A 27,416-nucleotide genomic window follows, 5' to 3' on the forward strand; every position below is an offset into this window, starting at 1 on the left:
GTCCCAAGACACTGACTTTAATTTCGTCCTTAAATGTGATGGATAAAAAAAAAAAAAAAAAACAAAAAACAACAACCTCAAGAAATGGCTCACAAAGGAGAACAGAAGAAAAAGTTGGTTCCTAAAGCTGAGGTCTAAGAAACATCTATAGTGAGTTCCCCATTGCCCCTGAGAGGTGACACAGAAAAATCACAAATTATGGAAATAGTTCATTGATATTCATGAGTCTCATATTTCCATCTGCTTAGCTGTCATTTCTAATTGGCTCTCCTGCTGTTTCTATACTTATCATAAGCTTACCTAAAGGCACACCTGCCAGCCTCCCCACCTGGCTTTCCTGCTCATCTTACCTGTGAGCTGTTCTTAGTGTGAGCCAAGCCTCACAGACTCTGAGAATCAGAGAGCTGGAAGAGACTTTTAGTGGCCATCCAGTCTCCTTGTCTCCATCTGCAGATGGGGAAACTGAGGCCCCGGAAAGAGAAGGAAGGCGCAGTGACACACAGCACCTCTGCAGAGAAGCCAGAGCTGGGACCCCCATCTGCTAACCCAAGTCCCAGGTAGCCCTCCTCCATACCCCTCAACTTCTCTGAGATTTTGCTGTCTCTTTGTCACACCAATTTAGGGCCTCATCACCTTCTACCTGGTCGGTGGCAGTGACCTCTCATGGCCTTTCTCTCTCACATCCCCCTGTACCACAATTCTGCCTCTTCTTGGCCGCCATTGTCTCCTTTAAAAATACGAGTTTACACACTGGACTGAGAGTTGGGAAATCTGGACTGTGGTCCTGAACTCCCTGGGTGACTTGAGTTCTTGATATTTCAGTTTACTTGATTGTGAAATAAGATTAACTGGAGTGGAATTACCACCTAGGAGTGTTTGGAGATGCTCAGGGATATTCTGTTTTGTTCTTATTGTCATAGTAACTGGTGAGGTGGGGACACTCCTGAAATTTAATGGATGGGACCAGGAGAAAAGATCCTGCAATGGCAAGAGATGATTCCACACATTTGAGAAATGTCATCTCAAATTGCCAATAATCTGCCCCTTTGGAGAAACAATGGGTGAACTGATCTCTAAAAGCCCATTTTTACATATAAATCATCATATATTCCTCTCAAATTCATTTGATGGACTCATAAAGAACTCCCAGCTCTTCCATGTGCCATTCAATGCTTTCCAAAATCCGAGACAAAAACCAAGTGGAAACTTGCTATTCTGGTCACACTGAACTACTTATTCCTTATCTTTCTATAGACCTTTCTCAATTCCACCTGGGCACCTATGCTTATGCTGTGCTTTCTGTGGGGCTGCCCTTCCTCTACCTTAGTACTGACCTAGGTTTTAAGAGTGAAGTCAGAGAAAAACAAATTCCGTATGCCAACGCATATATATAGAGAATCTAGAAAAATGATACGGATGAACCTAGTGACAGGGCAGGAATAGAGGCATGGACTTAGAGAATGAACTTGAGGACACAGGGAGGGGAAGAGTAGGCTGCGACAAGTTGGAGAGTAGCATTGATGTATATACACTACCGTGTGTAAAATAGATAGCTTGTGGGAAGCTGCTGCACAGCACAGGGAGATCAGCTCGGTGCTTTGTGATGACCTAGAGGTGTGGGATAGAGAGGATGGGAGGGAGGCTCAAGAGGGAGGGGATATGGATGGGTGTGTGTGTGTGTGTGTGTGTGTCTGATTCACTGTGTTGTACAGCAGAAACTACCACAACATTGTAAAGCAACTATAATAAAAATGTAAAAAAAAAAAAAAACATTTTTCTAGGTCTAGGTCAAGCATCTTTTAAAAGATACCTTTCCTTGGCCTCTTTTGAACTTCTGTGGCACTTGTCCTAACATCCTTTTGGCACTCAACTATATTCTAATTTCTCCTGTTACTTTACTCTGTATGTCTTTTTGGCCTGGCTTCAAAAATAGAATACACATCTCCAGAGCAGGGATCATATCTCATACCTGTTTGCATTTCACAGTGTTCATAGCAGGCCATGCACTTAATCAATGTTTGTGGAACAAAATCACATCTCAGCAAACACAACGAATGTTTCCACCATCCCCCCCCTCTCTATTTTTAACCCAAGGTTCTCCTGACTCCTCAGTCCCCAGGCTGTGTGCTCTCACAGCAGGAGCAACCAGGTATTTGTTTCCATAGAGCCTGGGTCTCTGTTTTCTGTGGTCTGCTGCCTCTGGGTCAGATACCCTCTGCCTCCCAGCTTCTCTCCTGGTTGCTTTTCTTGGTTTTCTCCTGTGTTAGTGCAAAGCTACCAGCAGAGAGAGACTGGGCAGAGGGTTGAGAGGGGTTGAAAAGCCCGATGGACAGTCAGCTGGAGAGTGAATGAATTAGGAAACATACAGAGGGCTGACGCACACCGATGCCCGTTTGTCATTCTGTGTTAGTTGTTCTTGGCTTGATGCAGACAGCACTTTGTCATTAATATTGATATTCCATGTGACTGTGTTTGGGCTAGTTAATCACACCAAATAAATGTTTTGGAACAGGTAATGCAAACAGATGCTCACTATCTGAATCTTCTTTCAACAGGAAGGTTTTAATATTTACATCTTCAGGTGGATTTCTTATATGTGTAACAGACAGATCTATATGTTTAGGGGGGGTTCATTGAGTAATTGACATTTTTTTTTAATTGACTGTGGTGAATCAGCCTGGCAGTACTGAGCTTCTTCTAATCATATGCAGTCACTCTACATTAACACTGAAATTACCTTAATAATATTAAAGAGCTTAGACATTTTAAATAAATTAAAATGGCATATTTCAAGTTGATGCAGAGTTCTGAATATACTCATTACCATATCAAGACAATGCATCTTTCTGAAGTGTTATAAAAGGGAAGGGCGCTATGCGTGTTGAGCTGACAAGCTGGGGAATGGCTTTCTGTAGCCTGTGATCCTGTCTGCTGCTGAGTGTCTGGTATCTGGAGGGTCCCGACACTCACATAACCCTCCGAGATATATAATACTCCCTCTCTGCATGGTCATGTACACGTTTTACGTATATGTGGAAAGAGTTAACGTGCTTTCAGTAGTATCCTAAAACAATGATATTTAAGATGACCCCACAAAAGAAAAATTCAATTTATCACACTGGCCTTAAATCATGAGTGCCCTTGGTTGGAAATAGTTGTGTTTCTCAGTGTATACAGATGAGTTCCCTGAAAAACTAGTAAAGATTTTTTTTTTTTTTGGACACCAAGTTTTCATTAAAACAACAAGCTCTTCCCTTGAGACTCATGTTTGCTTTCTGGAGGCTGTAAGGTAGGATGGTTATTTTCTGTCTCTCCAGAGATGTCCACTGTGGTTCTCCCTGGGATGACTCTCTGTGGGACTATATACATATTTCTTTTCTTCCTATACTACTTCTTTCATTTTTTTTACCTCATTGTAATCTAACTTTATAAGCTGCTTTATGGGAAATGGTTCTCTAAGCCCACATCTCCTGAGATCCTGGTGGTTTGTATGAAAAGAAGGTATAGCTACTCAAGAAATGTCAGTGAGGACATAAAGGGATTTGTTCATATTGATGTCAGGAGCTGATTAGCAAGAGAAGAGAACTATGTTTTGAGTTTTGGTTTGAGAATGGAGAACAGGAAAGGGCATGGGATATAGAAATAGGAATTCAGAAAGGCAAGGAACCTGATGCTTGACTTTTAGGCTGCCCTAGAAGGGCAGCCTTTTAGGTTGTTATATAATATTGAGCAGAGTTCCCTGTGCTATAGGAAAAGGATTTGAAAAAGAATAGACACATGTATAACTGAATCACTTTGCTGTACACTTGAAACTAACACATTATTAATCAACTACACTCCAATATAAAATAAAAAGTAAAAAAAAAAGGGGGGGGGCAGGTTTTCATGGCTCAGCAGAAAAGAAGGTAATCACATCAAGTGAAACAAAATATAAACCAGGAAGAGCAGGTGGCAGGGTGGGTACAGAGTATTCATGTGACCCAACTGGCTTCCCCCAGTTTTCAGTCCATGAATGCATCACTGACATCTTCTCCAGGATCTAGGGAGAGGTGCAAGTTTAAAAGCAGTCATATGCTGCCTAGCAGTTCCACGGGCTTTTAAAATTTTACACGTGACCAGTGGGACTGCGGAAGCATTGCTCCAGCCATAAGTGTAGGGATGTTCCGACACTGCATTTTCAGTTTCCTTTAAACTTGATCGATTTTTCAGTAGTGTGATTATGTAGGACAAAAGGGAAGGCAGAAGGAAGGCATTCTGAACATGGGTCTAGGGCACATAGTGGCTGCCCTGAGTCATCATCCACTCTTCTAAAGAGCATACGGATATGGCTCAGCTCCTGGAGGAACAGACAACCCCAGATGCTGGCCCCACCAGGAGAGGCAGAGCCTGTGGTCCTGTGGGGCAGGGGGAGCGGGGGTGTTACCTCTCCAGCGCTGTAACTTCGGAGCCTCTGGAGGTGCTGTCGATGAGTCAGATGGTTGGGAAGACGACCGTTCTGAAGAGGGATTCGGGGGTCAATGAAAGTGGTAGCTCGACTGTTGTGGTCCACGAAGAAAGACTACAGATAGACCAGGAAAGAGCACACGCATGGGAACCAGAACCATCACCACTGTTCATCTCCTAAACTTTTTCACTTTCCAAAACTGAAACTATGGCCCCATTAAAAAATATCTTCTCATTCCCTCTCCCCCCCAGTCCTGATAACCTCTACTCTACTTTGTTTCTATGAATTCAACTATTTTATATATCTCACATAGGATGTAACATTTGTCCTTTTGTGTCTGACTTATTTCACTCAGCATAGAGCTTTCAAGGTTAATCCATGTCGTAGCATGTCAGATTATCATTCCTTTTTAAGGATGAATAATGTTTCACTGTATGCAGATAACACATTTTGTTTATCCATTCATGTAAGCTCTGTTTTTCCACCTTTACTGAGATACAATTGACAGATTAAAAACTGTATGTAATTAAGGTCAATGTAAGCTCTGTTTAATTTAATTAATTCATTTATTTGGGCTGCATTGGGTCTTTGTTGCTGTGTGCGGGCTTTCTCTAGCTGTGGAGAGCGGGGGCTACTCTTCATTGTGATGCACGGGCTTCTCAGTGATGTGGCTTCTCTTGCTGCAGAGCATGGGCTCTAGGTGTGTGGGTTTCAGTAGTTGTAGCATGTGGGCTTAGTTGCTCCATGGCATGTGGGATCTTCCAGGACCAGGAATTGAACCCATGTCCCCTGCGTTGGCAGGTGGATTCTTAACCACTGTACCACCAGGGAAGTCCCAATGTAAGCTTTATTTTAAATAAAAGATGTTCCATTAACAGAAAAATATTCAAATTCTAACTTTTGTTTATTTAATCTATTGAACTTATGGACATAAAATATATTTATACTGCATTTCTTTCATTTCCTTTGTATTTCTCTTTTATTTTTCTTTATATAATGTGTATATTGTTCTTTGGCTCATAAGGTATACATGATTATTGTATCTTTAATTGTGCCATTGATGAATATAAAGTCTTTCTTTGACCCCATTTTAATGATTCAGGTTTCAACTCTCCTTTGTATGATATTAATACACCACCATTGATTTTTCTGTTATTGTTTTCACACTATATTAAATATTTATTCTTTTACTATGAAGCTTTCTGAATTTTTTAGGTATTTTTTTTTAAGCTGGATTTGCTTGCTATCGAATCTGATAGTATCTCCTTTTAGTATGTAAGTTTATCCCATTTCACCTGCTGCCACAACTGTTATGCCTGGCTTTACTGCTGTTATTTTATTTTTATTATTCTAATTTTCTTTGCTTCCCTGTGGATTTTTCTGTGTGTTTTGCTAAAAAAACTGTATTTCATTTGATTTTATCTTTTGTAGGAATTCAAAAGAGAAAAATCTTGCTGTAAATGGTACAATGGTTGCCTTTTAAGTTTGTCAAGTAACTATATTTAGCCTTTGTTTTTCAAATTATCCACCTTGATTTTCCTTACACCCAACTAGGAACTTAGCACAACTTTCCTTGCCCTGCTCACCTACCTGCCTCCTGTTTCCTCATCTTTTTAATTCTGGTCTGGGGATACTGGTCCAGATTGTTCTTACACAAGTGTTCCATTTTTATTGTACATATTTTCCCATATTTTATTGAAACTTTCCCAATATATTTTAAAGCATTACAAAACTTAAAGCAATTATTTACACTTATATTTGTGTGTTTGGTTGCTTATAAATACTCACCACCATAGTTTTTTTTTTCAGCTTTTAATTTTTTATTTCTTTAAATTTTATTGAAGTATAATTCATTTACAATGTTAATTACTGCTGTACAGCAAAGTGCTTCAGTTATACATATCTTCTTTTTATATTCTTTTCCATGATGGTTTATCACAGGATATTGAATACAGTTCCCTGTGCTGTACATTAGGACCTTGTTGTTTTTCTGTCCTATATATATCAGTTTGCATCTGCTAATCCCAAACTCCCAATCCATCCCTCACCATAGTTTTTTAATAGTATGACTTTCCCATTACTGATTTCTTGTTCTGCTTCATTTGTCAGCCAACTGGAGAACGGTTTTTGGTGTTCTCTTAGGGCAGGCAAAAGAGCAGGGTGAGCTCCGAAATCTTGCACATGAGGTTTTCTCCCTATTGTTGTCACACTTCAATGATAATTTTTCTGGAAATAGGATTATTGGGCTACCACCTTTCTCATCAATAACCTGTAGTCATTGCTCTATGGGTTTTTATAGTTTAGTTTTATGGATGGGAAATTTGAAGTTTGTCTGATTTTAATTCTTTTGTAAATAACTTTCACATTACCATGGCTGTATATTGATAAGATTTTTAAAATATCTATTGAAAGACATTCCAGAGTGTGTGGATATAGCATTTATTTTATTTAATTGTACTTTAACTCAGTGAGTCTCATTAGTCTGCCTATCTGAATAATTTACTGTAGATCAAAGTTTTATTTCCAATATTCAATGAATAATTTAATATTTATATTTAATATTTACTTATTGCTACTGTACCTATTATTCTGATTTCTTCTTGAAGAACATCTATAAGTCATTCATCCAACAGAGATTTATTGAGGGCCAATTACCTGCCAGGTACTATTCTAGGCCCTTAGAGGTTTCATCAATGAGTAATACAAAGATCCCTGCTCTTGAGGAGCTTAAAATTCTGCCAGGAGAAACGGACAAAACAGTAAATTGAACAAACATGTAAACTGTATAGCAGAGCACATGGGTAAAAGATCTTGAGGGAGCTTGTGATATTAAATTAGTTCTTGCTGAGGTGAGATATATATATATATTTTTTGATTTTTACATTTTTTTCCTCACTTTATCCTTCACTGTTTGCAATCTGGTGCCTTCCCTGTGCTTTGGGGGCTGTTTCCATGTTCATATTCTATATTAATGATTTGATTTTACATAGTGTCAGTTCTGCTGTTTTATTCCTATGCAATTACATTTTGTTGTTCCTTGCAATCTTAAAATGTTTATTTAGCCCATGTCCTTTGCTTGCCTTGTTTTTATCTGTAGTAAGAACACCTAACATGAGTTTTACTTTCTAACGAATTTTAAAGTGTATAGTGCAGTACTGTTAACTACAGGCAAACTATTATACAGCCGATCTCTAGAATTTACTCATCTTGTGTAACTAAAACTCTCTAACCACTACATGGAAACTCCCTACTTCCCCCTGCCCCCCATCCCTTGGGCAACACCATTCCACTGTTTCTATGAGCTTGAGCAGATCTCTCATATAAATGGAATAGTGCAGTCTTTGTCCTCCGGTGATTAGCTAATTTCATTTAACATAACGTCTTCCAGGTTTACCCATGTTGGAGCAAGTGTCTGAATCCCTTTCTTCCTTAAGGCTAAGTAACATAAGCAATACTGCATTGTACGTATGGACCACATTTTCTTTAGCCATTCACCCATCAATAGACATTTAAGTTGTTTCCATCTCTTGGCTATTTGATAAATGCTGCTAAGAACACAGGAGTGCAGATATCTCTTTGAGATTTTGATTTCAGTTCTTTTAGATCAACACTCAGAGTGGGATTGCGAGATCCTGTGCTGGTTCTGTTTTCTTACGTCTGCTTCCTCTCAGCTTGTTTTCTGTGTGTGGCTTCTTCTTGCTCAACAGAAGTCACGTGCTCCTGTGCCACTTTGTGGATGATAAGCAGATATCTTTAAAATATTTCATTTCTATTTTCTGAAGAAAATGATACTATGAGATACGCTATTTCTCAAGATTTCTGTCTCCTTTATGTAGTGATAGGTCTTCAGAGGCCCCTTCTCATTTTGTTGTTTTGTGTTCATTCCTTAGTAGAGGCCGCCTCCATCTCACGCCTGCCACAGACGGGGTCTCACCTGTCCCACCACCCGCAGCCCCACCGCCTCTTGGATGAAAACCATCTTCCTCAGCTCAGCCCTGGAGCCCACTTGAAGCTCACACACAATCTCCACCGATGGTGGGCGGAGGCTGTGTCCACCTGCCTCATTTTCAAGACGACAGATGAGTCAGATGCCATTTTGTCCTCCTTATGGGGATGACCATGTGCTCAAAGACACCAAATGGCTCGGCCCCAGCCCTCCTACTCCTGCACGGTGCACACTAGAAGTGAAGGCTGTTGACTCTGAATGCATCAATAAAGTGAGAAGCAGACTGGCCGAGCGAGGAACAAGAAGATGGTCTAGTATCCTGGATCCTACTCTCTTTCTTTTGCGTAGAAAGCCATCACCACACCATGTTTCACCATCATTCTCCCAGTGGATGCCACATCCAGTAAACAAGAAGCTTCTGGAAAACAGATTCTGGCTATGGTGGCTTTTCCCTTACACAAGGCACCCCACCCCCTGGCCAGTTCATCTCCAACTACAGAGCTGGTCATAGAGAGTCACTGTACTAACAAACTTGAATTAATTAGTAGATACAATCTTTCCCCCTATACTCCAGACAGGCCAGGTTCTGAGGCATGATAAAGGGTTTGTGGGGGCATTTCTGGCTACCAGAGAACGGTGATTCCACATCAGCCCACTCTGGGGAACAGCGGCTTTGCATGTTCACCATCACAGAGGAAAGCACCCACGTGACGCATTTTCCCAAGCCGTGTCTGCTGGCTTCTGGTTCCTCTGCCACTTTCACAAACCAAAGTTTGTAAAAGATTAAACAGGGAATAATCTTAGTAAACTGTTTGGCCTGTCCTATAAATACACTGGGATGACTGACGATGATTAAGAAAAAGCATTCTCACTTTAGCAGATTCAGCTGGCTTCTAGAGCATCCCTGGAAAAGACCAGTTTCAGTTAAGGTCACACGAAAGCGAAAGGCAAGCCAGTAACACTGCATGGGCCCAATTCACCCCATCCCTGTTTGTTAGGCTGTTTTAATGAGAACTGAAGGCTTATTAGGGAAATCACAATGAGTAACCTAATAATGTCACTCCCAGTTAGCTAATAATTTCATTCCCTGAGAGTGAGCTGTCTAAGGAGGCAAAACAATAGAAAGGTCATTGAACAGAATCTGCTTTCAAGTTCCAAACCTAAATTAAGCTTGTATTTCTCAACTGGGTGTGATATTGTCCCCACCCCCAGGGGACACATAGCAATGTCACAACTTTGTGGAGATGCTATTGGCATCAGTGCCAGAGCCAGGGATGCTTGGAAACATCCTGCACGTCAGAAGACTGAAACCTGGATGTGGACAGCTACCCTCCCTTCCTCCTGGTGGCCAAAGGCACGTCTCAGGCACAGGCTTGCCTCCCCTCACCAGCCTCCCTCCTCGCCTGCTCGCTGGTCTGGTCCTTTTGATGTAAGGCCCCCGCAGCAGTCACGCTCACCTTTCCCTGCTGGTCTGTTTTGATCTCCCAGCCCCGGGGTAATTCCAGCTGCGTGTCTGCAAACATGTTGATGAAATTCACCAAGTCTCGGTTGTGCTGGTAGCGTTCGAAGTTGCGCGCATCCCGCCGGACTTTGAGGATCATGTGCTTCAAGCAGGTGCTACTGGTGAAGACTCGGTAGGCACTCTGATATGGGATCGGGGTCGACGGAGAAGGCAGTGGGGATTAGGAGGAACACAGACCGAGCACCTTAACGCGAAGTGAGGTAACAGCTACACAAGGATTTAATGTGAGCCTTGGTGATGGGGTGGGGCTCAGAAGCAGAGATCTTGCTCCAGAAGTAAACACCTGCCCACTGTTAACACACATGGACCCCCTTATGATCTGACTCTACACTGTAGGACACTGTGGACCTCTCAAGCATCTCCAAGCTCCCCTCCCCCCCTCCTTCCCTCCCTCCTCCCTCTGCCCCAGGGAGGCTCTGCTGTCTCAAGTCTCCCTTTGACTCTCTGAGCATCTCCTCCCTCTCCTCCCTGGTTCCTCTTCTGACTGCACAGGTCTGCCCTTGCTCCTCTTGTCTGTCTATATAACAGGGCGTATTAATTAAGCTTCCCTGTGGATTTAGGGCTGACCTTCAGAGGTCTGCCACTCCTTTCTATGTAAAAATGTGGGTGTGTGGAGAGGTTGGGGGATGAGAAGAAATGAAGAAAGTTTCAGGAGTTTCTAATTGTGCCAAATGACCATTTTATGCTACCCACGGCTGGTGAGTGTGTGGTTCAAGGAAAGACTGCTTGCACCCAGAGCAGGCTGGGGCAGTGGCTCTTCCGGCCCAGGGCCACCTGGTGCCCAGTGCTGTGGGCATCGCTATCTGGCATCCTTGTCCCCCTTCATGACTCCCCCTGCACCACTGGGCGGCTGCTCTGGGTCTACCTACTGGATGTCCCAGAGGCTTCTCAAATATAACCTGCTCAAAACTGGCCCCTCCTCCCCTGACACAGTCCCCATCACCTAATCAAACTACTGCTAAATGGGGACATGACCACCTAACTCAGGAGCCTGAAGGAGAAAGAACTCAGACTTTGTTGAGTCCTCATCTCCTATCCTACTCAATCACAGTGGTCCTAAGCATGATGAATTCTGTGCAGAAATATCTCCTGACTGGAGTCATTCTTTCTCTGCTCCCAGCCCCTTCCATAGGGCAGCCCTTGATCACTGCTCACTGGAGTGGTTGAATCAGCCTCTGGCCTTAGCCCCCTCTGTCCCTCTCCCACAATCCTGCCAGAGAAAAGTATCCCTCAAACACCCAGATCATGTAACTCATGACGCTGTCTGTGACTGCTGCTGGCTCCTTTCCATGAAGTATCAGGCAATTTCCTGCTCATCTTCCATCCCCTCTACTTACCTATGCCTGTCACCACGCTCCAGCCCCACCAGACCCAGCCCGGGGCCCATCAGAGCTGAATCCTTTCTCTTGCTGCCTGGAGCCTCTGTCCCACCCACTTTCAACCTTCAGGATTCAATTCAGCAGTTGCCTCCTCAGGACTGCTCCCTGAATGTCCACATCGCCTGTTTCCAGAGCATCTTGTTCCTCCTTGAGGTCAGGCCTCGCCCTGTCACATTAGACTCATCTCTGCATGTCTGTTGCTCCACAAAATGGGGAGATCCTCTGTTCAGGTGTCATCCTAATCGGTCCTTAGGACTCTAGCACTTCCATCTATGCCTGAACTGCAGGAAATGTTTGTCAAATGAAAAAAGTAATGACTATAGTAATATTATGTCATTGCTTTCTTGACCATACCAAAAAAAAAAAAAGAAAAAAGAAAAAACTTCACATGTAAAAATTACATCAAATTTACCTTATGTTATTTGAAAAACTAATGATATGAAAAGGAAACCTATTTATTTATTTTAAAATTTCTTCAACGAAAGCGGTTTTATAAAATGATTCAGGCTGAAGGGAATCTGTCAACTTCGTAATCGTGTTCCTTAAAAATTTTAACAATAATAAAAACACATCTTTATTTTCAAATCACTTTCACTGACATTAATATGGTTGAATCTGAGAACCCAAAGAAGCTACAGCATTTCCAAATCTAGCTTTTCTTCTTTTTGGGGGACTCAGAGAGCAAAGAAGAACCATCTTTTTTCTTTTTTTCCCCTTGCCTAGGTTAAAATGCTACCCTTTTAAATTTATCGAATGACTTTGCAAAGTTGTGTTTCAGGTCTTGCCCAAAGCCAGGCCAGTCCTCCTCTGTGTGTGGGAACACTCACATAATTGGCATGTAGTACAGTGAAGAACTCAGGGTTGGTGATGAACTTGACCGCTGGAGACTGCAGCAGCAAGGTGATTTTTTGTGAGTTCACTGGAGAAAGTGACCCGTCTCTCCTCAGATCTGGAACAAGGGAAGCAGAGCAACTGAATGCACTGGGAAAAGATCATTTCAAACTGAGGACTTGTCTCTTGTGGCACCAGAAGCCCACAAGCCTTCACCTGCACAGCTGGAGAGGACTGTTGTTTTGACTAGTGATCTGAGCAGGTGTCACAGCGGTAGGGCCAGGTGTCCTATCACTCTGTGTCAGTCAGTTAAGAATCATTATTTCTTAGCAGTGTTCCTGTGCGACTTCAGTTAGGATCAAGTCCTTGAATACCTCATTCCTTTTATCTCAATGACTTATTTCTTACTTTCTTTATAAGTTGCTCACCATAGCTATGATAGTTTGTTTGCAGAAAGGACCACAGTTCTTCCCTTCCCTGCATCCCCATCAGTATGGGACTTTGCAGCTTATTTCCCTCTTGAATCGAGCTGGCCTTGTGCCTTGCTTTAATCAACAGAATTTGCCAGAGGTTCTGAGCCAGGGTTTTGAGAGGCCTGTGGGTCCCCACTCTCCCTCATCATGAGAACAGCCTGTGCAAGATGAAAAGCCACGGGGAGCGGGGACAAGCCACCCTGGCTGAGGCCACTTCAGGCCAGCCAGCCTGCAGCCAATTCCACAGCTGACCAAGGACGCATGTGTGAGCCCAGCGGCCTAAGGGACCACCCAGCAGAGCTCAGTTCAAATTGCGCACCTGCAGAACTGTGGGGTAAATGCACGGCTGTGAGCTTAAGCTACTCAGCTTTGGGATGGCTTGTAATACAGCAAATGCCAATGGATGCAATACCAAACCCAGAAAGAAATTTTCTGTTCCTTTTTCCTTGTGTTTCTAATTACTCCATCACTTTACCATATCTCTCTCAGAGATTAATAATAGAAATACATAAATTAGTCAGTTTAGTTAGTATATCTGATAAAATGAATAGAAAGGAGGCAATTAACTCCTGGAACTGTGTATGTGTATTTAAAAGAGGGCATGAAAATGTTCACTCTTCCGCTTTTGCAGAGAGAGCTGAGACCTGGCGGGACAGGAAGCACATGGCTGTTTGCTCAGACTGTTCTATATCTGTCAATTGGCCTTCATTTACCCAATTTAAAAAAAAATTGGGTTATTAGGACGTCACAGTAATAATCTTATGCTACTACAGTTATAAAAAGCAGAAGCCAAACTCTTTGTGGAAGACAATCTTATGGTTATCAAAGAGGAAAGGTGGGGGAAGGATAAATCAGGAATTTGGGGTTAATAGATACTCACTGCTGTATATAAAATAGATAACCATCAAGGATCTACTGTGTAGCACGGGGAACTATATTCAATATCTTGTAATAGCCTATAATGAAAAGAGTCTGAAAAAGAATATATATATCTACAACTGAATCACTTTGCTGTACATCTGAAACTAACACAACATTGTAAATCAACTAGACTCCAATTAAAAAAAAGAAGTCAGTCTCAGGCCTTTTGAATATTCTCATCTGAGTTCTACTCAGGCAGATTCAAAGACATGAACAGCAGACCCCCTAGTGGATGCAGATGGTATTTGGTGAAAAATGCTCCCGGGCAGCAGTTCCTAACCATGAGGCCACTGGAAAAACACTTTACTCTCAGGTTCCTCCCTCGGGGGGGACTGTGTTTTATGCTAAATGCAAACAAGTCTTATGCCTACTGTTGTCATGTGGCTCCTTGGAAGTAGACCGTGAATTCTTATTGTGTGTTTTATTTATAAGTGGAAAACATCCTCAGGACAGCAACGAATAAATTTACTTAAGAAATGATTAAGCCACCAAAAAAAAAAAAAAAATTGGCTTGACGCATAGTACAAATTCTCCTCACTACGAATCCACTTTTCCTTTACGTGCCTGGTGGGAAATTTCTGTCCCTTTTACCCTGAGGGCTCCAAGCCTCTTTCTCCTCTGCCTGGACCTCGCCCACTCCCCTGTTCTCCTTACCCCATCCCCATTTCAGGAGTCTCGGGCCCCCTCCTGCTATACCTAAGCTCGACTGAGAAGATTCAGCCTCTGAGTCACTGCCGCCACCTCCTCCGCCGCCTCCTGCTGGGACTTGCTCACAACTTTGGCTGCCAGAATCTTCTTCGGGCCTCTCTGTAGCGATGGTTCGCTGAATATTTTGATACCTTTGTGTCCGAAAATGGAAAGACAGGAGTTAACTTTGGTTTGCAAGCTTGTTGCGGGGCTGATGCTCTGAATCAGATAAGTAGAGAAATCTATAAAGAATTGTCTTGATGTCAAGAAACGTCAGGAAAGAAATCCTCAAAATTCCCCCAAGTTACTCAAGACCATCAGCAAGACAAGTATCTCTGGATGATTTGACTTCATTTCGCTTTGTAAGCTGTGATGAGTTTCAAGTATGGTGACTTAAAAAAATCAACACAAAAAATCATATTATAAAAAACAGCCACTGCCCTGCATTAAATGAAATTGGGCTAAGTCTAAGATAATAGTGTGGGAAGGAACTTAAAATATTACAACTAAGATATCAAATCACCTCTGCCTGATTGTGGTAAGTCTACAAACTAAAATAAAAGCTCTACTCACTTGTTTCTGACAGGTAACTGATAGGACTGGCTGGAGTTATGCAAAGATTACACACTAAAAACATGCTGGCAGACAAATAAATGCTTTCTGCTATTCGAAGGCTCCTTTTTCTTCTCAAGTTGGGGAATTAGTCAGTCACCTAACCAGGTGCTTACTAAGTATTTACTGACTCTTCCAATGCTCCCAGCTCTGTGCTGGACTTTCAGACCAAAGAGAAGACTAGAATGTGATCTCGCCCTCTGAACACTCATGGTCGGGAGGGAACAAAGAGGGGAGAGGCACATAAGCCGTGACTCCAGTGATGTGAACAGGCTGCTCTAGGTGTGTAAGAGGGGTGCACACAGATGTGGAAACACCCAAGGCACATGCATTCTGAAGTCACAGCATGGACTTGTCAGGGAGCTTGTAGGGAAGGAACGTGCAAAGACTTCACCTGGGAGAACTCTGAGAAGCCTGGTGGTGGCATCAGGATGTGCGGGCCTTGGGCAGTGCCAGGGAACCAGCAGGGGTGGCAGGGAGCACCTAGCAGATGCCCAGCAGTGGTTGGAATGTTATTCTCTAGGCCCAGGTTCTCCAACTTGAGCTGCCCCAGAATCACCTACAGAGCTTGCAAAAACACAGGCTGCTGGACTCTACCCCTAGAGTCTCTCTGATTCTATAGGTCCGGGGATGGGGTGGGGGGGGGGGGGAGGAAAGATTGTGCATTTCTAACTAGTTCCCAGGTGATGCAGTTGCTGCTGCTGGTCTAAGGACCAACTTTGAGAACCACCGCTTGAGGGGCTGGGCAGCTTCTGAAAAAGAGAGGCAGGTCCAGTTCTATACTGACTCCCACCTGTGTGGAGTGCACGGGAGAAGAGCCTGGAGTTGTGGGGAGCGGCTGAGAACTACTGCATCGCTCCAGGCTGGAGATGCAGAAGCCTGGACCGAGGCAGGGGTGGTGGATCATGCTGGTCTCTAAGGATGCTGCTGGGGGTGAGGAATGCCTACATTCTGTAGGGATACTAAGATTTCCTATATCTGCCCACAAAACACTCACAGAAATTTCTAAACCTCCCTGCCTAATTCACACTGTGTTTTGCAGGCAGGTGTCCAGCTGTCTCGTTCTTCTTTGCTCTGCTCCCTTCACTTTGTAGAGCCCCTTCCTCCTCCCTATATGACCTTGACTTTGCCTGATGCCTCTCAGTCCTACCAGGGCACAGGACGGGGATTGAGCTTCCTTTTCCTCATGGCATAGCAGGAATGAGAGAAGGGGTCAAATTCAAAAAGCTCTTTAGTGGTAGAGTTTGTAATAACTTTAAATGTAGACTCAACAGAATTTGGGATCTGACTGGATATGGAGGTTGGAGAAGAGGAAAGAGACAATTGCAAAGTTCAAGGCTTCTGCTTAGAGCAAGTGGGTGGAGGTGCCAGCACTGAAAAAGAGCATGTAGGATGGGCAGGTTGGCGGGAAGATTTTAGTGTGGATTTTGACACGTTGGCTCGGAGGTCCTTGAGGTCACGCAAGTGACAATAGCCAGGGGAGTGCTGCTATCTGGGTCCTGTGCTCAGGGAATAGGTGTGGGGGTGGAGCAAGGTGTGTGAGGAGGAGGAGGAGGAGGGTGAGTGTCCAGGAAGCAGTGAACAGCCAGGTTGCCACTTGCAATCCAAGGTGGGGGCATGGGGGACATATTATTACAGAAATAAGATCTTCCGTGGTGGGAATTCTGAAGACCAGGGACCTCTTTCCTTGACCTTTATAGAGGAGTTTTGGGGACTTTCCTGGTGGCCCAGTGGTTAAGACTTCGTGCTTCCACTGCTGGTGGTGCAGGTTTAATCCCTGGTTGGGGAACTAAGATCCTGCATGCCGCCTGGCCAAAAAATTAAAATTAAAAAATAAATAAATAAAAAGAGGAGTTTTGTTCTTAAGTGTGATCTCCAGACCACTTACCAGAGAAGCAACTGGGTGATTATTATAATGACAGAAATTAGGACAAAATTGAAATCTTCATTTCTAACGAGTTCTTCAGGTGGTATTATCTACATCTAGGCTTGAGACTCATGGGTCTGGGGCTTTCTTTAAGGCTTATTTTATCTAAAGAGACTCAGCCACTCCCTCCTGACACCTGGCAGAAGGCGGCTTTGCCTAGAGCAGCTACTGGGAGGTGTTCCTGAGAAGGCCTCTTATGAGAAAATGTGGAAGGGGCAGGAATGAGCGAAGAATTGGAGAGAGAAATGCTTGTGTTTATTTACACCTCCACATGTCTGTGGCAGGGAGGTTGTGGGGAAAGCGCAGGCTGTCTGCCTGTGATGCTCTTTTCGCTGGAACTCAGGTAGTGCAGCCATGGGTGGCAGTAATCAGTAGGCCAATGAGAAGCTGCCTAAGCATGTGACCTTGACCTGGAGGAGGAATGAGGCCTGCTAAAGACCAAGGAAGCTGCTGTTGGAGGATCCCCTATGTGGCTCAAGGCAGGCTGCATTTTCCAGAAGTGGCTTAACAACATTTTCAGTCCACAGGCTCTTCCAGAACCTGACCCCTCTCCTATGAAGAGGTAGAATCAACTTCCTGTCCCCTTGAACCTGGGACGGTCTTGTGGTTTCTTGGACCAATAGGCAATAATGAAAGTGACAGCTTGTGATGGAACACAGAGGGCATGCTGCGAAGAAGCCTAGGTGACATGGAAAGTCCACGTGGAGGCGCTCTGGTTGACATCCCAGCTGAGACCCCAGCCAATAGCCAGGATCAACCTCCAGATATGAGCGTCTCCAGCCCAGCCACCCTCTGACTGCAACCACGGGATGCCCAGAGAAGGGCCCCTCTGAACCCAGTCAACCATGAGAACCACGGGAGACAACCATACTGCTGCTGCTGAATTCTTGCTGTTTTCCGTCACTAAGTTTGGCGTGGTTTGTTACTAAGCCCCAGACGCCTGGAACAGGGCTTAGACATACCTCATGTTGTAGCCTCTCTTTTCCTTCCCAAAGTGCAGTGATCACAGAAGAGAATTTTAATGAGTAAATACAACCTTATTTGATGGATATGTCAGCAATTTCACAACCTGCTACACATGTCCTCAGTTGGACCTGGGTTATCTCACGCCTTACTAAGTTAACAGCCTCAAGTCCCAGGTGCCAGACCCCACCCCAGTCTTTGCTGAGGCAGGGACAGTCTTGGGGAAGCAGGACACACAGTGGTTTGTGGGGGATCACCCAGCGAGGGCAGGGCCACAGCCTCAGAGGCTCTCTTTGCTCTAAAGATGGAGACAGGGAGTCAGAGAGTTGGTTCTCTTCTATTTCACCAAGAATTATCCTTCAATGTCCCCCCCACACACACTTTTTTTTTTTTTTTGGCAGAGAATTGTTAAATATTTATATTATATAGGGTTTATGGAAATTAGTAAGAAAGTCAGCTGGAATGTCTAATTTGTAAATGGACACACAGAGGAATGCACACAAAACCAAACCAGAAAATAAAAAAAGCCTTCCAAAACCAAACCAAATCAAACCCAAACAAAGCAAGCCTACAGGAACAGACAATTCTCACAGGAGGAGTTAAAATTGGTAAAAGAAAAGCTCATGGAAACAGAAGTTGACCCTCCCTCTAAGAAGTGAAATGTAAGAAGCATCAAAACACCAGGAGCATCACTTATGTCAGCAAAAACCCACCAGAAGATGAGATGGAAGGGAAGCTATTGTTGCTGGCAGAGTGGACCCATAGAAACACACATTAGAAAACATTTAAGCATTGATATCAAATGCCAAATCCACATAGATCTCTCTTGGCCTGTTCTTTTGGGAATATAACCCTAAGGAAACACTCTAAGACAATCCTAATATTTTACATGCCCTTGGGCCTTATCCAAAATAGTGATAAAAAGCAATAAGCGAAACATCCAACAATACGGCAAATTAACTAAATTAAATCCGCTCATTGGAATACTATACTATCATTTAAGTGATAATATTAAGACTATGTAGCAATATGAAAATGCTTATAATGTAGAAAGTGAAAATGTATATAAAGCTATATTATCACTCTAACTATACAAGGACTGTGCATATGAATTTGAAGACAGTTAATTTTTTCTTTAAAAAAGCTAATCCTTGGGGTAATACGATTATAAGATCTTTTTTTTTCCTATTTAAAACTTTTGTTTCCCTATTTGTCAATAGTATAACAATTTTATCCAAATAACTAAAACATCAAACTTGAGTTGATTATTTCAAATGAGACTATGTATTCCTATTTCCAGTACGTTAAATAAATATTTGTGAAGAAGGTAGAGGTAGTTCGTTCAGGATATTCTGAACGACTAGGAACGAACTCAGGAAATGGTCTTGTACTGAGTCCTGTTAAATGCTGGCCCCATCCAGGCACTGGGAGGAGGGACACAGAAGAAAGAGAAAGAAAGTAAGGACAGTACCAGCACCAGGCACGATGGACCATCAGTCATGGAGCTGTAGAGGAGGTGGCCACTGGCTCTGTGTGGAGGGCTCTGGGGAGGTTTCAGGGACCACATGACATTCCGGTTGGGCCTTTGCAGGATGGAGATGAGGGCCAGGTGGAAGGCACACAATGAGGGACTTCCCTGCAGTGGGATCATGTGGCAAAGCCACAGAGGCCACTTGGGGAGTGGCCGAGGGAACATGGTCACTGCATGCTACTTTGTCCACTCTGCATTTTGCAGTCTGTGTCTCTGCACAAACACACTTGCCTTTCACAATCACCCTGTTTGGAGTCAAGAAAAACTCCCTCTTGTAAGACTGAGAAATATTTTCATCTTGCTGTGAGACACTGATGAATGTAAATTTCTCCCGATAACTGCAGGGTATCAAAAACATGCCCCCTGTATGTGATCACATCTGCGATGGATAAAAGACTGACAGTGTACTTTCTGTGGCTGCTGTTATCAGTCCAAATCATGGGAAAACTTTAAATGCTGAAAGCAATAGGTTAAAATCACTGTTGAAGAGCCTGGATACTTATCTCAAGGTTATCTGACCTTCCCTCAGTAGGGTTTTTCACAAGAAATAAGCACTTTCTCAAATCACTCAATTCCTTTTCTTTTAATCTGTCCAGATGCATGCAGCAAATACAACTTCCCATTCAGCAAAGCCTGCCCTCTCCCAGCATGTTCAGCTCCACTGAAGGGCACAGCGGTTTATACATCAAAGCCTGCACACTTCTGAAGAGGTCTGGTTCAGGATGGATTTGGCCTCATTTTTATATTATACAACCTGAACATCATGAATGAATTTCCAAGGATTTTTACATCATGGGTCAAGGTGTTTACTTCTGCTTCTGGTTTACTGTTTTGTTTCAGTGTTCAAATTGCACCTCTTGTAGATATAGCCTGATGGTGCTCTCCCTGTTCTTAGCCTGATAAATGATTTCAGCTTATCTGTCTGGCAAGACAGACCTTGAGACTATTTCTGCTTATGTCATCTGAACACAGTCTCTATGTAAAATGAGCTTGCTGTGTTCTCTGCATTTTTAGTTGTAGGAATCTTGTTGCAATCACCATGAAAGGGCTCTCCCGTGGATTTTGGTGCATTTATATTTAATATGTTCCTCCTTGTAATATGCTTTCTTTCTGTGGGAATGACTAGAGAAATACACTGCCAATGAAAATCCTTTAAGTCTTATGAATGACTTAAACACTCAGCTACTGAAGGGAAAAATGGAAAGCAAATGTCTTCCAAACGCTCAAGTAATAAAAGAATCCTGGTGGGACTACCCTGGTGGTAGTCCAATGCAGGGGGTGCGGGTTTGATCCCTGTTTGGGGAGCTAAGATCACACATGCCTTGCAGCCAGAAAACCAAAACATAAAACAGAAGCAATAATCCATAACATAAAACAGAAGCAGTACTGTAACAAACTCAATAAAAACTTTAAAAATGGTCCACATCAAAAAAATCTTAAAAAACAAACAAAAAAAAAACCCTAGTGATTTTCACCTAAAGCATCCTCCTCTGTCTACAATAGTAACCAGAAGTTCAATTTTTTGTTTCTGTATATTTTTAATAGGATTAAATTGTTCACTTTTTTTTCCTGGAGGATACAGTTAACTTTCAAAGGATATTTGTTATCAATAGCTGTGTCGCAGTTATTTATTTTTTTAGTCCCTTTCTACCTTTCTCCTTTATTCTACACTAGCAAGATGTCATGTGGATACAAATGAAGCTGGGCTTGCAATCTGCATTCTTGGCTACTAAAAGTATCCAAAAGCCACTGCCCTGGTCTTAAAAGAAGCAAGATGTTGGGTATGATGCTCATACTAGCTTACAGCATGGGAGAGATGCTGTTTAGGGTTTCACTTGCCTGCTGAAAACAAAATGACATCTTTACATACTTACTAAAAACTAGTAAGGGGTCTAGTTTTCAGACAAAACAATTCTCAAAAAAGTATTTTTAAATGTTTCTTTTTCTATGATGAAAGCTTTTTAAGAATGTATATTTCTGAGTTTATAGCAATTACGGGACTAGGGTGGGCATGAAGACAGCAATTTATGAGACAGATTTTTCTCCAGGCAGCTTTCAGTATTCTGTTAAACACATCCTTGGAATGTTTTCAACTGTTTGGGTTCTGGACCTGTTTTGAGAATCTTAAGACAGACATGGATGAGTCTGGCAGAAAAATGTGTATCCATGTATAACTTCGCATACAGTTTATGGATGGTACCTGGAACACTGACACCCTCAGTAAATACCTGGGCTGGGGGTGGTCCATGGGCCTTTGGCTAAGAACACCTGCGTTCGAGCCTGGGCCATCAAGGTGTACAGATAATTCCCCATCTTTAAATGACACTCAGACTGAGCTTGTCTCCTGCCACCAATTTTAAATCTACCTTTCCAAGTACTAACTATGAATGGGTTAATTACTTTGCAGTTTCCTCATACAATCTGAGCAGAAACTTAAAAGGGGGTTTCTTTAGCTGCCCTTCTCCTTTCCCTGGATTATAGGGGCTTGCTGCACGCTGTTCACCCACCGCCTGTTGAGTTGCTCCATCTGCTGGATGGACCCAGATCTCCGCATCCCGTCGGGGGTGGCCGCTGCTGTGGGACGCTGCCAGGTGGTGGTGCGGTTCACGTGGTCCACATAAAAGACCCGCCCGTGGCTGTCAATGCGAGCTTCCCAGTCTAGTGCGTGATAAAAAGGCAAAAAGAAAAATCAAGGACAAACTATGGATCCATGTGAAACAGACACCACTTCCAGGTCTTTTGCAGGTAGAACTCACCACTGGTGACTTGCTGAAGACCAAGCACGGCCCAGAGCACCTGGGTGATCTCTGAGGCACTGGCATGGAGCTGGCATTCCAGAAAAGAGCCCACGGGACTCAGCTTCTCTGCTGGGCCATTTTAGACAGTAACTGGGGCTCCTCAAATAGGACCTATGTTAAAATTCTAACAATTTCTAAAGAGAAAGTTGAATGTTTACTTCCTTCTTTAAAAAATTCCACCTTGTCAATTTTCTTGGCTACTCAAATGACAGCTGGAAGATTGGAAATGTCCTCCAGTGACAGCTGATACTGTGATGCTGGAAAAACCCGTTCTTTGCTAAATCTGATGTAGGATGGCTGGTCAGGAGGGAATAATGGACCTCATATTAAAACCACGTTTGACTACAGTTCTAAAATACTGTACGTATGTGCAGCTTCATATAACCTCTATTGAATACTTAGCAGCCTTAATTGATGGCCATTGCTCTTGAGAGAAAGAATGGAAAGATTCGATACGTAGGGTTTCAAACCATCCTTTTATAAGGTGTGAATTTACAGTGCATGTTCAACCCACCTGTGGCTGCCAAATATCTCTTGAGCAAAACAAAACCAATCACAACTATTAACTAGCATCAAGCTTTGAAGTATCTCTTTGTTGATAAATAACCATCTCAAACAGTAGAGGGAGCCCAAGATAAAGCTAAATTCCTTTACTTCTCAAATTTAAACAACAGTGACAAACTAAAAGGTATAAGCATAGATGATACAGTCCATGATATATGTAGGGGCTGGGCTGGGGTGATAGGATGAAAAAGTCCTCAAAACTGAGAGAGCTTGAAGTCATATGGACACACCTGAGCTTAAAAAAGATGAGCAATGTCTGCTGTACAGAGATGGGCAAAGCTTTTAGGGTCCACACCGTAAAAATGTGGTGGAAGTAACAGCTTCATGATAAAGTTATGCTGAAAAATGCATTAAAGAAGAAAAAGCAAAAATGACTGCAAATGAGGAAAACCATGCAGCCTTTTAAGTGAGAAAAGCCATAGCTTTTGGGAGTATATCAGATATTTAACAATTTTATTGAAAAAGTATCATTCAGGTAATGACATAGCAACTCTCAATTGTTTTTAAAATAAAAAAACTCAATATATTTGGCATAGTTGTGGTTTGATATGTGCGTGGTTTATCTGTTTGAGAACATTATGGCTTGTGTCTGACATCTACCTGAGGGGTTGCCATGCTCAAGGAAAACTAAAATACCAGGAAACACCAAATTCCACTTATAAGACACACTGAAGGAAAAAATGTAGTCAGATTGTATAAATAGATTCTAGGAGGTTTTGATTAAAATCAACTAGACGATCCAACTGTCAACTGTTAGTTGTTAATTAGCTCACTGATGAAATTGTATATTTGTGTAACTACTAGGTGATTAACATAGATCCAAACATGAAAAAATTTCAGTGATTCCAAAACTAGCAGCAATGGGGCATTTTTCCCCTTGAACCCAACATGACTGTCATTCAACAAAGAATGAGTGTTCATCTTTGATGAGTATCGTGATGCTCCGTTTAATTGAACAAACTCCTTGTACCATGAAGCAGAGACCATGCCAGGTCCTGAGGACACACTGTTGGACACATGTGCCTGCCCTCCAGGTGCCCACAGTAAAGGAAGGGTTCCTTCAAAGACAATGCTTCAGACTCCTCATAGATTCTCCAAGGAGAAAAACTCAGATATGGTGCAGTGATAACAATTTCTCTCCATGAGTCTCAGTATTTCCAAATCATTCATGGAAAAGAATGGCAAGCCAGACAGACAGACCCTCTTGTCAATATATGAGCTATCTGGAAGGCAAAGTGCTAATTAAAACTCTTACAAATATTCAGAAAAGAATAGCCAAGCGTAATCAGAGATTATAAGTGTGTTTTCCGGGTTGCTCTGTAAAGAATTTACTTTCACATACTGTACAAACCATAATGCATAAAGAAAACATTTCCTAATGAAACTGCAGGCCTCAGCATGTCTGATGGACTTGGCCCTGTGATGCCAAAACAGACTCTTGAAAATAATACCTTTACGGATGACCTTGGGACAGTTAGAGTCATTCATGTGTGCCCATTCATTTGTGACTGAAGAGCCTGTCAAATACTAAACTGTATGTTTTCCATGAAGTCTAAGAGTAACGTAGAGCCTAATAATGTATCCTATCTTAATAATTATACTAACAAAAGCCTGTAAATTTGTACTTTTATATTAACAAGTGAGATACCATGTTTGTAGTCTAGACCTTTCTCTTGAACTTTGGTCACATCTCATTGACGTCTTGACACTGATACCTGGATGACATCTCAAATATAACATGATCAAAACCAAGCTTCAGCTCTTTCCCACCCAAAACCTGCTCCATCTGCAGCCTTCCCTTCCTGTCTCAATTAAAGGCAGCTCCATCCTTCTAGGTTAAAACTCTTGAGGTCATTCTTGACCCTTCTCTTTATCTCATACATCACATCCAATCTGTCAGCAAATCTACGCTCAAAATATCTGTCCAGATTCTGACCGTTCCTCACCACCTCTTCTGTTCCCCACCCCCATCCCACCTGGCTCAAGCCACCACGGTTTCTCACCTGCAAGAACATTATGTCGGTCTCAGGCTTCTATTTCTTCTCCTCACAATTTAATGCCAACACAGAAAACCTTTTAAGTCCTAAGTCAGACAATGTCACGTGTCTGCTCAAAAACCTACAATGTCCCCCTTTCGTCCAGAGTAAAAGCCAAACCCCTATGTGGTCTACAAGGCCCCATGTGATCTGGGCCCCTGATGGATGGACTTCTTTGACTGCTGTTTCCTCTCTTCCTAAATCTGCTCCAGACACACTGATCTTCGTGCTGTTCCTCAAATCCACCAGGCAGGCCGTTTACTCAGAAAGCTCTTCCTCCCCAATACTTGCGTGGATAACTCTCTTACCACCTCTAAGTCTAGCTTCAAATGTTGCCTTGTCAACGAAGCATACCTGACCATCCTATTTAAAATGGCAAGCCAATCCACTAAATAGCACAGGGAACCCTACTCAGTGCTCTGTAATGACCCATATGGGAATAGAATCCAAAAAAAGAGCAGATGTATGTGAATGTATAACTGACTCACTCTGCTGTACAGCAGAAACTAACAACATTGTAAACCGACTTTACACCATTAAAAATTAATTTATAAACAATTTTTTTTAAAATGGCAAATGAGCCACCACACACTCCAGATCCCCTTACCCTGCTCTGCTTGTGTTTTTCCATAGCACTTAACACCATCTAACATGCTGCACTATTTCTTCATTTATTCTTTTTATTGTTTATCTGTTTTTGCCAGTCTACACTACAAGCTCCCTGAGGGCAGGGATCTTTCCCTGTTTTGCTTGCCTAGAACAGTACTTGGCACAGAGTAAGCGTTCAATAAATATTTATTCAATGGATAGCTATCAGTGATGCCATCATCCATGTACTGTTTGAGATTATCTAAGAAAATTCAGTTGTTAGCTTTACTACCCACTTTTCTAATATTTTTCAGTGTCACAAGGACAGAAAATTGAAACCTATTTGGGAGAAGTTTGTTTTCATTATCAAAAGCATCTTATATAAAACAATTCTTTAAAATAGACTTATATTCAATTACATACAATATCTGTATGTATAACAAGTCATTACTCTTACATGGATTGAAGGTCAACTCATGTACACACCCACTGATAGGTTTTCTGTTGTGGGGAATGTTCCTTTCTTGGAGAGGACATGTTATGGATATTTTTCTAAGTAGGAAGTATCTCTAGTGACACTGAAATTTTACTATTCGTTTATGGTGTATTCATAAATCAATGTATAAAGAAAGAAATCAGGCATCAAAAGTTAAAGGACGTAATGTTTGTCTTGGTCTCTCCAAACAGATGTGGTATTCCTTTAAATTAGTCTATATATTAAAGAAACTGTTTTATCACTGATAAATTGAAACTGAATAGGAGAAGAATGGTGTAAATGTAAAATATATCATATTGCCAAGAATAGATGAATTAAGCCCTTTCTTCTTTCAAAACTGTAATAGCTTAATGTAAGCACAGGCAAAAGAATATAAAGAAACATTGATTCCTTACATCCTGGAAAGATCTTGCAGTTGTAAAACTTATCAAATTTTAAAGGTTATCTTTGCTTGAAAAACGAGCCTAAACCAAAACAGGGAATTCATGAACACGTGTGAGGCTAAGTGAATATATAATGTCTGGAGTGTCAGTTCCTTCTTACAAATGTAATATAATGGCATATTATAAGGGTAAATTACTCTGGAATGATATCTAGAGATCACCTAGTCCAAATCTAGCATTTAGCAGATAAGAAAATTAAAGCTTTACTCTATAAATAAGAAAACTGAGTCTCTGAGAGATTGATTTTCCCAAGTTTGAATGACCAGTTAGATAATTATTAATTACACATTAAGTTACCAGGAGAATGTGCTATTGAATTCTATCCCTAAAGATGATATTTTGCCTGGAAATCTCTAACAACTGCAGAAAAAATTTGAGGCTGTCACCTATTGATGCAAATCAGAGCAAGGAAAATGCAAGTTCATGGGTCCTGATGGGTTGAAATGTTTTATTATGTGGAGATGCTTGAATCATAAAAGGTCCCATGGAGAATAATAGGATTACTCCATCTTGAACTGCACTTTTAAATATGAAATAGTAAAATTTGCAAATTAAGGGTCATGAACAGTTTGTAAGGACTAGTCAAGTCTTGTAAAGAATTGCTCTCCACTTCAGAAGTTGAAGGGCACTGAAAATACTAGGTTATCTCCTTAAGATCACATCCTGAAACCATTTGACAGAAAACCAACCAACCAGTTTTTATGGTAGGCGCCATATTGGTTTTTGATCACAGTGTGAGGTAGAGTGGGGAAAGAGTTCGGATGTTTATATACAAAGTTCATACTGACCTGCTTAGACTTGATAGGAAGAGTTAAGACATAATTTTCAAAACTAAAGCTTACTTGGTGGAAGAGGCTCATCGATTGTTGGGTAGTGATGATGTTCAGGCCTCAAGGAAGGAAGCTGGCTTACTGGCTGGGAATTATGGAGTATAGGACATTCACCTACGGACAAGATAGTCAAGACATTCAGATTCATTCATTGCTGTGGCAACGTCATCAAAAAAGCATGACTGTAAAACAAATTACTACAAGAAAAAAAAAAAAAAACCCAAAGAGTGGGCAATTGATTTTTTTGTGTGTCAGTTTGCTACATAGAGTCATTCATGAGCTAGTGAATAGAGGGAATTATACATTTTTTTAAAAACTCAAAGGAAATAGCCAAACACTTCATGGCTATGATCCGTACCACAACAGACCAATAGGTAGGATCAGGGTCCGATTCTATAACCACCTGAATTTTCTTGAGGGGAAGG

The 27,416-nt window shown here is 42.1% G+C and overlaps 1 protein-coding gene across 1 annotated transcript in view; it reads right to left on the bottom strand.

The window, feature by feature from the left end:
- HECW1 (HECT, C2 and WW domain containing E3 ubiquitin protein ligase 1) overlaps nt 1–27,416 on the bottom strand; it is a 250,113-nt gene that overhangs the window by 69,904 nt on the left and 152,793 nt on the right. The window contains exons 9-14 of the mRNA XM_057731731.1: nt 27,004–27,105; nt 21,744–21,894; nt 14,213–14,355; nt 12,119–12,240; nt 9,848–10,033; nt 4,424–4,558 (exon numbers count right to left, since the gene is read on the bottom strand). Coding sequence (XP_057587714.1) covers nt 4,424–4,558; nt 9,848–10,033; nt 12,119–12,240; nt 14,213–14,355; nt 21,744–21,894; nt 27,004–27,105 — 839 coding nt within the window. The remainder of the gene's footprint in view (nt 1–4,423; nt 4,559–9,847; nt 10,034–12,118; nt 12,241–14,212; nt 14,356–21,743; nt 21,895–27,003; nt 27,106–27,416) is intronic.

This window comes from Hippopotamus amphibius, chromosome 4 (genome assembly GCF_030028045.1).
Source record: "Hippopotamus amphibius kiboko isolate mHipAmp2 chromosome 4, mHipAmp2.hap2, whole genome shotgun sequence".
Classification (NCBI taxonomy): Eukaryota; Metazoa; Chordata; class Mammalia; order Artiodactyla; family Hippopotamidae; genus Hippopotamus; species Hippopotamus amphibius.